Here is a 12,090-nt window from a genome sequence, read left to right as displayed (position 1 = left end):
GAATACTTTTGGCTTTGCTAATTTACTTCCTTCCCTGAGAAACATCACAATGATTTAGCCCTTATGTTTTGGCACAGGGCATGTGTAGACAGGTTTTTAAGGAGCCACAGAAAGCCTAGGTGCCTGTGGTCTATCTCAGGAATATCTCTGGGCTTTCCTTCTGCCTTCACATCCTGTGCTTGTTCTGACAATATCATCATTCTCTGTTGAGGCTTATTAGCCTGGCTACTTTCTATCTAGCCCTTTGGATCAGCAGCTCTCTTCTGACTCAAATGTTGACCTCTCAGACAACCTCCTATGGGCATTGGGGCCAGCCTTCATTCAGTCTCAACAGATAGGGCAGGAGGTTGAACACACCTTAGGGTGGGCCAGTAATTTACTTCTATCTTGAAAACTGGTGTATTTTGCATTAGGGATGTTAGGCAACGGGAGGAGAAGGTTGTGTACTAATGGGATTGGCAGGTGTTTGGATTCAGCAACCACAAATAACTGCCAGCAGTAGGCTTGTCATTCAATTTTTCTGATTTCCCTTTAATTAAAAGAAATTTTGCTTCTTCAAGGAATAAACTATTTTAAGGTTTACTGAAGTAATATTAAAATGACTGGATCTTAAATAGTAATAAGGAAGCCATAGGGACAACCAAATTTTCACTGTTCTGGCACCATAAATTCTGGAAGACACCCCTCCCCCAATGAGATTTGCTTCTTCAGGGATTTATACTAAGGCCCTCTGGTAGAATTGCCAGATAAAATAAGTATGCCCCCAACACTGCAGTGAACATATTTATACCATTTATTTGTTCTTTTTATCTGAAATTAAACTTTAAGCAGGCATCCTGTATTTTTATTTGCTAGCAACAAATCTGACAGTACCACCTTCAGGGTAGAGGATCAGAAAGCTAGTTGATTTCTAAAAACAGCTTTTCACTGACTATGGAGTCTTGAATGGGTTACAGGTCTGTCAAGACACTGACACTTGGACTTTTGCAGGGATCTGGGGCAGGATTTTCAGGCTGGTCACCTGCCCCCATGGTTTCCTTGTTTGCAAAAGTGTGCCATGCAAATTTTATCATTATCTATGTGTACCATAATGTGAAGGACATTAGGAAATAGACTTTTAAAATAATTATTTAAACAATCTATGATCCTAATTTCATGAGTTTACTTCTTCACAATGATCTCGAATGAAAATGGGGACGTAATGTATCCTAAGGAGGAACCTGAGTGGAATGTGATGGCAACTGTTCTCCAGACATCCCTTCATTTTCTACCTGATTTATATAAAATTTAAGTGATGGACAAATTTGCCAACAATGGGCAATAAAAGACATTTTTGGTAAGATTTGCAAGTCAATATTTGCAAATTCCTTCTTATTTTACATAAACTGATCATTTCTAGTTTCAGGTAAAATGGTTGAAGATGATGTTGGAATAATCCGTGCATGGAATTTAGATGTGTCATTGGTTCGCTTTGTAAATTTCCTAACAATTACTATACTTTGGATATTCTATATTCTCTAAGGTTTCTGTAATCTCTCTATTCCGAGAATGAGATCTGGGGTATATTCATGGGTTTACCTTTTATGGTGGGAGTTGTTAACTTTTGATTACATGTGACTCCCTGCTTTTCGTAGGATGCTCAATTAAGTAGCAAGCACAGGAATTATTTTCAGGCTTCCCTTCTCTCCCCCAAACTTTTTTGTTAGGGACAGTAGTACCTTTGGGATAACTGACTTTAGAGAAACATCATATTGCTATCTGCTCTCAAATGTTTACTGAAGACAATTTGCTATACTACCTATTCCTTCAAATTAGATAAATTGACTTACTTTAGGAACAGACTCCTACTCCCCTCTTTTTTTTGCAAAAACTTTGAAAACCAACTTTGTTGTTTGAAATGGAATAAAAAAACATTTTTCGGCTGTCATGACAATTTTTTTTTTGACTACTTCTTGAAAATTTTTTAAAAATTAAATTGCTTTTTATTGATGTATAATTGACATGTAACATTATATTAGTTTCAGGTGTATAATATGATTTGATATTTGCATATATTTTAAAATAACCATCACAATAAGTCTAGTTAACTTCTACCACCATACATAGTTAAAGCTTTTTTTCTTCTTGTGATGAGTACTTTGAGGATCTACTATCTAAGCAACNCCCTGGCAGCTACAAACCACTGTTAGGAGCAATTCCTTTCGACTACTTCTTTTTAAGTGAAAACTCAGAATAAGGCTGGATCTCTAGATATTCCCAAGAAATTGAAAAAAAATCCCGTTCCTATTGCACAAGTTGTACATAATGAAACTGGTCTATTTCATGTACAACACAATTTTGTTGTTGTTTTAATTTACCAAGAAGAAAGTTGTATTTGGTTTACCTTGTGAGCTCCAGTCAGGCAGTCAATTTCAACCTCAGAACAGGCTGCTCCGTAGACATAGTATGGAAAAGGGTCTCCTTCTCCCTTCTCCCAGTCCATGTAGGCCTTGTAGCCCCTGATGGAAGAAATACAGCCTGTCAGCTTGGGGCAGCGGTGGCGGTGGTGTTGCAAACAATGTTGACTCATTTTGAAAGTTATTAAAATTTTATGACAGCATTTCATTTTATTGATATTTATTTCAACTGCTTTTTAAGGTTTTTTTTTAAGTTTATTTATTTTGAGAGAAAGAGAGACAGAGAGAGCAAGCACAAGCAGGGGAGGGGCAGAGAGAGAATTCTAAGCAGGTTCCATGCTGTCAGCACAGAGCCCAACACAGGGCTTGATCTCACGAACTGTGAGATCATGACCTGGGTGGACATCAAGAGTCGCTTAACTGACTGAGCCACCCAGGTACCACTCAACTGCTTTTTAAAGTCATTTATACTGCTACTTCTATTTGCAACATAGCTAATTATAGCAGCACTATCATGTGCCTCTGTTCAAAGAGGACACTCTTTGTGCTTCAGTTAGGAAGCCAAAAAGAGAGAATCCAACAGGCTGTTTTGGTCTGATCTCCCAGTGTGTCTGTATTCACAGTTTAGAGTTTGAGCTTCAGCTCTGTGGATTGAGAACCTCAGCTGATTTTATCATCATTCCCAAAGGGACCCCCTAGACTGTGCTAACCAAACTCATTGGGGAATTGATGGTAATTCAGGGCTGGTAAAAGAGGACATGTAATTCAATGCATTAATGTACAATGGAAGATGTACCCAGCTAGAGGGCTGATTTGCTCTCTTCTTGGGTAGCTGAACTCAGAAATTTAGAACTCATGTGCAGTTTTTAAAAATGTTTTTTAGGGGTGATGGGGTGGCTCAGTCAGTTAAGTGACTTTGGCTCGGGTCATGATCTCATGGTTCGGGGGTTCAAGCCCCACATTGGGCTCTGTGCTGACATCAAGCTCAGAGCCTGGAGTCTGCTTCAGATTCTGTATCTCCCTCTCTCTCTGACCCTCCCCTGCTCACGCTGTCTCTCTCTCTCTCAAAAATAAATAAAACATTAAAAAGATTTAAAAAATGTTTTTAAAAAAATTAAAAAATGTTTTTTAATGTTTATTTATTTTTGAGAGAGAGAGAGACAGAGGCAGAGAGAGAGAGAGAGAAAGTCAGAGTGCAAGTGAGGGAGGGGCAGAAAGAAAGGGAGATGGAATCTGAAGCAGGCTCTAGGCTCGCAGGTGTTAGCACAGAACCTGATGCTGGGCTTGAACTCATAGACCGTGAGATCATGACCTGAACTGAAGTCGGACACTCAACCAACTGAGCCATCTAGGTGCCCTTAAAAAAATGTTTTTCACCCAGTGAGGGTATTTTTATTATTTAATATTTCTTTGGACATAGTTAAAAGGCTTACATAAAATCATATGATTTTAGACTGAGAAGGGACCTCATTGATCACATAATATAAACTTACTTTACAAATAAGGGGACTAAAGTCCAGAACAATTGGGTTACCTTATATTTTCTCAGCTAAGTCCAGACATTATTGTAATTTTTACCTGAAGTATCCAGTGGCTGAAAGACTGATTCTTTGTTCAAAAGCAGCTTCTATCTGAAGAGTGGGCATATTTAGTCAGAATAAAATAAATACATCATCCGATAGGTGAAAATGAAAGTATTCCCTATATCAAAATTGACATCTGATAATTGTTGCTGGTGTTTTGTAACCAATAATAGAACACATCATAATATTTGTTTTTCCTCAGCTGGTACATTAACAATTTCCTTCTGATTGAGTTGAAATGTCTGAATTAAACAAATAAACTTCTGCTGCACATCCATGATGTAGGGGCTTAGTTCCCAAGGTATTTTGGGGCTTCATTTCTAAGTGTTAAAACTCTAGTTAAGTGTGTGTGTAAGTGTGAGAAAAGTGTTCCAATGAGATAAGAGAAAGGATGTTGTAAAGTTGGATTCGATGAGTCATTTCCTTTGAGACATGTTTAATAGCAATTAGCCCTTTTAGTTTTCTTCCTTCCCATTTAAGACACCTTTTTATTTATTTATTTATTTATTTATTTATTTATTTATTTATTTATTTAGGTGGCTTAGGGAGGCTTGGTCTTTTCCTCTTCTTATTTAAGCAGAGGGTAAATAAGACATATTTCTGTTCTTCCCCTCTCAGTGATGCTGTTCCCTGTGTGCTCTCACTCACATGTTCTGGTATACAGCATGAAGCAGCTGTCTCAATCTTTTGCAATTCTGCCCTTTTGCAGAAATCCACTCCGAGAAAAACTACCTCTGTGCAGTCTGCGTGTCTCAGCACTGGTTAGGATTGCTTTCTCATTTAGTAACAAACAGATTAGAACACTTACCCAGTCCTCCCATGTACCTCCTGGATTTTTCTTAATGATGGGCTCAAGGCGTTTCAGAAGGATCTGACATGCATTCTTGAAAGGGTAAAGAAGTGAATCCTCATTAGAGAAGAGCCCAGTGGTTAGGATTTGTGTGGAAGAATAGTAATTGATAATTGATTAGGTCCGTGAATGTTTATGGAGTGCTTGATACTAATACATTGGGAACACAGAGACAATAACAACATAGCTCCTGACCTTGAGGAGAGTATCAGTTATTGCAGGTTTTTTTTAAACTTCCCTAGTTCACTTCCTGTGAAGATATGGGCTCAGCTGAATTTCTACTTTCAGGTCCCCTTTCTAAGAATATTTGTTTTGTGTTCTTAATTCCTTCTCTTTTTCTGCATTTTTTTTTACTTACATCTTCTTTTGTATTCTCTAGCCATTAAAATAAAAGGAACAAAACATCTTATTTTCATTCTCATCTGTGCATTCTATTTTTTTTTTTAATATTTTTTTATTTATTTCTAGGAGAGAGAGAGACAGCGTGAGCAGGGGAGGGTCAGAGAGAGAGGGAGACACAGACTCTGAAACAGCCTCCAGGCTCTGAGCTGGCAGTCAGCACAGAGCCCGATGCGGGGCTCGAACCCACGAACTGCGAGATCATGACCTAAGCAAAAGTTGGACGCTTAACCGACTAAGCCACCCAGGCGCCCCTCATCTGTGCATTCTAATCTGCAGCAATAACATGCCATTATCCCTCTGGGTCTGAAATATTATTCAATTCTCTGTCCATCCTCGCATATGTTCATCCATCCACCATCAAACTACTGCAATGAAGGCATTGGCTTTGGGTGTGAAGTGAGAAAATAACTAAATTTGTCTTTATAATAATCTAGATCTGCAAAGTTTCTGATCCTTAACCAAACCAAAAACTCTAGAAAATGGGTTAATCTTAGTTTGGGTTGACAACTCCCACACACACTGAGTGATTCTTATCTGTGTTGGATCCTATCGAAAACTGGGTCTTATGAATTTGAAGTTTCCCACACAGTTGTTCTGAGGGGAAGAGCCTCTGGATTTTAGCCCCTAACAAGTATCTCCACAAAGATGGATTTGAAGGTGATATCTCTTGGTAGCATTAGTGCAGTGTTCTCACAATATGCCTCTCACAACATCCCAATGGAAAAAGCGGAATGTTTTTAATAGAAACATGACAAATAGATATTACTTCAAAAGTACATGCAATCAGATATCTTAATTAAGGAATATTGAAGTCAGAGTCTTTTCTGAAGAAGTGAAAATTTAGTAGTTAAAAAAATAATTGGTTAGAAGACAAGTACAAAGGATAAGCATGAGTGCTGTGGTAGAATTCCACTCATGTAGACACTTTAATTGAGCTATATCTACTTGGCTGGGGTTCTGCCTGCTTACCTGCCTGCAAGTACTTGTTTGCGTCAGAGGAAACATGCCCAGCTCTGCAATACTTGGTACCCAGGTTTCTTCTTTCTGTGTCTACCAGGGACAGAGACTGCTTGTTCACCAACATCTATTCTCCCCTTCTTCCACAGTAGCTGGGTGTGTGGTGCCTCACTACTCTACATTTCCCCAACCTCCCCTGCAGTTAGACATGGCCTGAGACTGGTTCTGCTATTGGATGATCAGTGGAAGTGACTCACATCACTTCCAGCTCTGACCTCCATGCTTTTTCCCTCATGCTGCTGCTCAGGGGAACATTGAAAGCCCCATGTTGAAGGTGGAGGAACTGCCATTAACCTCAGGGTACTCTAATGACAAGGCACTCCCTGTGGACTGTTATATATGTAAGAAAGGGACTTTTGTTGTGCTTGAGTCACTGTATTGTGTATCTGTTTGTCACCGCAGTTTAGCCTACTCTAACTGGCACCCTATCCTGACATTTTGGCTATCCTAAGCCTATGTTTAGTGACTTGAATGACTTCTCTGAAGGCAATTTCTCGTGTCTGTATCCAGCTAAGAAAACCAGCAATATGGAAAAAGTGTTGAAAGGAAAAGACAGGCGGCAGGAAGCACCTGGACGGCTTTGCCATTGACATCCGAACCAATGGAAGCTGCTGTAGCAATTGTATTCGGCACCGTGGCCGTGCTTGTCTCGCAGACATGCATATAAGACATGGGTAGTTTTAATTCATGGCTGGCCACCTATGAGAAAAAGAAATATTTTCATGTCCAGCAAAGTCTTCTATGAAGATCTGAGTCAGTTTTAAATGAAAAAAATACTACCATTTTTATCACATCCATGATATCCTTGAAAACCTAAAATAAAAGTTAAAAGCCTTTTTAGTAGAGCCTCATGCTGGTTATTTAATTTTAGAGACAGAGTGTGTGGGGGAAAGAGTCAGAGGGAGAGAGAGAAAGAATCTTAAGCAGGCTCTGTGCTCAGCCTGGAGCCTGACATGGGATTCTACCCCATAACCCTGAGATCATGACCTGAGCTGAAATCAAGAGTCAGACACTCAACCGGCTGAGCCACCCAAGAGCCCTGCCTCATGCTGATTTTTAAAATGTTTTCTTGGCAATATTACGTAGAGGTTCTTCCATTGAAAATGAGTGTTTAGATGTTAAGTATTTCCTTTTTTTTTTTTTGAGTTTCACATGTTAGCAGTGACAGGAAGAGAGAGATTGGACTGACTGGTTCAAAGGTTGGTCTTAAACTGTTGATATCAGCATCACATGAATTTGAAATGACCCTGACGGTCTGTCTGCTCTCTTGCCCTCATCCCCACTTTATCTTTGGATTTCCCCCTTATCTTCTGTTTGTTCCCTCCTGCTTCCAATCCTCTAGTATTTGCTGTTCACTATTTTCTTTTCCATTCTTTTTCTTCCAGGTTCTCTAGCAGACACATGTGGAAAGAAAGATATTTAATCACAACAAATGAAAAAAAGAAAAAGAAAGAGTGGGAAGGAAGGAAGAGAAAAATCATTATTTTGGTTTTTGTGGTTCTTTAGGTTTTGCAAAACCACTTTCTCCAGATGTCTGCAGTTATGTACTATCCCCCGATGCCACTGTATAGACTAATGCTATTGTAAAATTAAGTTTCCCCAGAAAGAGGCAATATGATAAAAAAAGAAAAGGAAAATTTTATTGTTTCTTGGTGATGAAGAGCCAAAGGGAATTTATTGTGTCCTATAACTGGGAAGGGCAGATGGGGCCAGCGTCACATATATCTGTATCTAGGTCTTTATGGTTTCATCAGGGTTCCTTCACTGCCCTTCACATTTATTTTTCTTTGATGGCTATATTATATCCAAGAGTAGACATTAGACATACTTCCTCTGTGGCACAGGAAAATTGCCTCTGACAACCTCTGGCCTACAGCATAGGAGCCAAACAACTACAAGGGAATGATAGTTCTTTTCTACCAGGGCCCATACATCAGTCCCAGGAAAGGATCTCGGTCCTATGCCTTCTTCCTGGACCCATCCTTGTAGCTAGTGGATTCAGGCAGCATGACTAGCCAGACATGGCACCTGTACCTATATCTGTGCAGCTGGGGAAAGGCAGGAGATGGGGCTAAAAGGTACCAGAATTGAGGGGCCTTTTAGGAATATATGGAATGTAGTGGCTGTATTCCAAATGAGCTAAGGGGCTGGATAGTCAAAAGCTGCAGATGTGTACATGATAATATAATAAATTTGTCAGTTTATTTGTTCAATTTAAAGGATTATTCTTTTTTTTCTCTTGAGATTGTATCTTCCTACTCTGTGTGTATGTATGTGTATGTTAAGATTTTCTTTAAGAATTATAGCATGATGGCAGTTGATGAAATGTTTGTCCTTACTTGTCCAATAGTATATTAGAAACCTAATATTGTTGGTTTAAACTTTAAAAATCATACATACTGGTCTTAAATAGAAAAAACAAGAAACTCCTACTCTGGGTAAGCTGCATGGCACACCTACCACAGTGTTCCAGGGGCTCATTAGTGGTGTTTTCACTAACAACCACTTCCACCCATAAATCCTGGCCAAGCTCCAGGACTATTTGTACATGCATGGGATTTCTGCCACCTCAGACATTCTCTTTGATATGTAAAAACTTTTTCAACCAAATAGTCAAGATCTTAGGGTTTGAATACAGGGGGCCATCATAAACTTAAAATTAGTGCGACATGTCAGTCATGTCAACAATGTAAAGAGAGATTAACAACTAACTTTCACTATTTGCAGACAGCATGATACTCTGTATATAAAACCCATAGGGCTCTTCCAAAAAACTGCTACAACTAACACATGAATTCAGCAAAGTCACAGAATATAAAACTAATGTACAGAAATCTGTTGCATTTCTATACACCAACAATGAAGCAGTAGAAAAAGAAATCAAGGAATTGATCCTATTTACAACTGCACCAGAACCAATAAGATACCTAAGAATGAACCAAACCAAAGAGGTAAAAGATCTGTATTCTGAAAACTATAGAATACTTATGAAAGAAATTGAGGAGGACACAAAGAAATGGAAGAACATTCCATGCTCATGGACTGGAAGAACAATGTTAAAATGTCTAAACAAAGCAATCTACGTATTTAATGCAATACCTATCAAAATACCACCAGAAATTTTCACAGAGCTAGAACAAACAATCCTAAAATGTGGAAACCAGAAAAGACCCTAAATAGACAAAGAAATCCTGAAAGAGAAAAGCAAAGCTGGGGGTATCGCAATTCCAGACTTTATATTACAAAGCTGTAGTCATCAAGGCAGTATGGTACCAACACAAAAACAGACACATAGATCAGTGGAAAATAAAAGAAAACCCAGAAATGGTTCCACAGCTATATGGTAAACTAATCTTTGCCATAGCAGGAAAGAATAGTCAATGGAAAAAAGACAGTCTCTTCAATAAATGGTGTCAGAAAACTGGACAGCAACATGCAGAAGAATGAAAATGGACCAATTTTTCACACCATACACAAAAATAAATTCAAAGTGGGTGAAAGACCTAAATGTAAGACAGGAAACCATCAAAATTCTAGAGGAGAACATAGGCAGCAACCTCTTTGACCTTGGCCATAGCAACTTCTTACTAGACATGTCTCCAGAGGCAAGGGAAACAAAAGCAAAAATGAGCTATTGGGACTTCATCAAGATAAAAAACTTCTGCACAGCAAAGGAAACAATCACAAAACTAAAAGGCAGCCTACATAATGGGAGGAGATATTTGCAAATGACATGTCTGATAAAGGGTTAGTTTCCAAAATTTATAAAAAACTTATCAAACTCAACACCCAAAAAAACAATAGTCCTGTGAAGAAATGGGCAGGAGACATGAATAGACATTTACCAAAGAAGATATCTAAATGGCTAACAGACACATGAAAAGATACTCAACATCAGTCATCATCGGGAAACACAAATCAAAACCATGATGAGATAACACCTCACACCTGTCAGAATGGCTAACATTAACAACACAAGAAAAAAGTGTTGGCAAGGATGCAGATTCTTCTTGCACTGTTGGTGGAATGCAAACTGGTGCAGTCACTCTGGAAAACAGTATGGAGTTTCCTCAAATAGTTAAAAATAGAACTACCCTGTGATCTAGCAACTGGACTACTAGGTATTTATCCAAAGGATATAAAAATACAGATCCAAAGGGGTACATGAACCTTGATGTTTACAGCAGCATTATCGACAATAGCTAAACTATGGAAGAGCCCAAATGTCCATTGACTGATGAATGGATAAATGAGATGAATGTGTGTGTGTATATATATGTATATATATACACATATATATACACATTCTCTCTCTATATATATGTAGAATATTGTACATATCTTGCCATTTGAAATGATGTGGATGGAGTTAAAGTGTATTATGCTAAGTGAAATAAGTCAGAGAAAGACAAATACTATATGATTTCATCATATTTGGAATTTAAGAAACAAAACAGATAAACATATGGGAATGGGAAAAAAAGAGGAATAAAGGGAAACAAACTATAAAACAGTCTATGATAGAGAAGAAACTGAGGGTTGATGGGGTGGGAGGAGTGCGCTAAATGGGTGATGGATATTAAGGAGGGCAATTACAGACGTGTCATGTTGAGCACTGGGTGTTATATGAGAGTGATGTATCACTTAATTCTACTCCTGAAAATACTACACTATACGTTAACTAACAACAATTTAAATAAAAATTTGAAAACAAATAGTAAATATAAAAACAATTGAAAGAGAGAGAGATTAAGGACTTAATTTTATTGATTTTACCTGCAGCATTTTGGTGTGAATACCTTGTCCCAGTTCGTTGCCTCCATGTGTGACCAATACAGACCCATCTGTGTAGATATGAACAAGTGCAGCTGCCTAGTAAAACAACCCAAAAGGCACAGCTCAGTTCAAGTTTAGTGAGGTTCAATATTAAAAAATGAGTAGTGATATACCAGTCTCACAGAGTGGGGAGGGTCATAGAGGCAGGATTTCCTGGTGAGATTCTGAAGCTTAGTTCTGTTTTGTGCAAAAGTCACCTGGTGACTTGGTAAAGAACCTGGTTTAGTTAGGAACGTGTTTTGTGCAAAAGTTATCTGGTGACCTGGTAAAGAACCTGGTTTATTCAAGAACTTGTTTTTAATAGGAGCCCCTTTGGATACGCAGGAGTTATGAATATTGGTTCCAGTTATTTGAAAGTCACTCCCCTGATTAAAATCTCTGGCTGACTGCTCAGCTAACTAATTAAACATTTCTTAGATACTTGACACACGTTATGTGGCAACCTGTGCTCAGCTCTGGACATACACAGATGAACAAGATGTGGTTCTTCCTCAACAGTGTAGTAGCTCACACTGTAATGCGGGGACAGGTTGGAAAGCAGGTCATTGTAATGCAGAATGATTTGTGAGATAATGGGCATGCATAAGGGGCTCTGGAGACCTGGGAGGACAGACCCAACTGCTTTTGAGAAGCATGGGGAAGGACTTCCCCAAAGAGACAACTGAATGGAATCATGAAGAGAAGTGTTCACCACTGGGCAAGTTGGGCAAAAATTCCCCGTTATCCATAACGGAAAGCCTAGCTCTTTATTACAATATGAGGCCTTTTAGGATTTGGTCTCTTGTACTTTTCCAGTTTCATCATTGTCTTTTCCTGCGTTGCCTTACTGCTGCTCCTTCCTGACCTGTGCTCATACTTAGGCTGGTCTCACTTCCTGGCCTGCTCCCCAGCCTTCAGACCCACACCTACAGTCTGTTTTGTTAAAGCTTTGCTCATATGCTTCTCATTCCCATCTTGGAAGGATCAGTTACCCGCGTCTCTGCACTTCCTCTTACAGGGTGAACGG

The 12,090-nt window shown here is 38.9% G+C and overlaps 1 protein-coding gene across 1 annotated transcript in view; it reads right to left on the bottom strand.

The window, feature by feature from the left end:
* The window catches only part of LOC144217882 (aldehyde oxidase 2), a 110,484-nt gene that overhangs the window by 40,692 nt on the left and 57,702 nt on the right, over window positions 1-12,090 (bottom strand). The window contains exons 27-31 of the mRNA XM_077747635.1: window positions 11,025-11,120; window positions 6,819-6,947; window positions 4,788-4,862; window positions 3,975-4,027; window positions 2,384-2,498 (exon numbers count right to left, since the gene is read on the bottom strand). Coding sequence (XP_077603761.1) covers window positions 2,384-2,498; window positions 3,975-4,027; window positions 4,788-4,862; window positions 6,819-6,947; window positions 11,025-11,120 — 468 coding nt within the window. The remainder of the gene's footprint in view (window positions 1-2,383; window positions 2,499-3,974; window positions 4,028-4,787; window positions 4,863-6,818; window positions 6,948-11,024; window positions 11,121-12,090) is intronic.

The sequence above is a fragment of the Crocuta crocuta genome, unplaced genomic scaffold, assembly GCF_008692635.1.
Source record: "Crocuta crocuta isolate KB4526 unplaced genomic scaffold, BGI_CrCroc_1.0 scaffold159, whole genome shotgun sequence".
Taxonomy (NCBI): Eukaryota; Metazoa; Chordata; class Mammalia; order Carnivora; family Hyaenidae; genus Crocuta; species Crocuta crocuta.
This window is presented reverse-complemented; position numbering and strand designations above follow the sequence as displayed.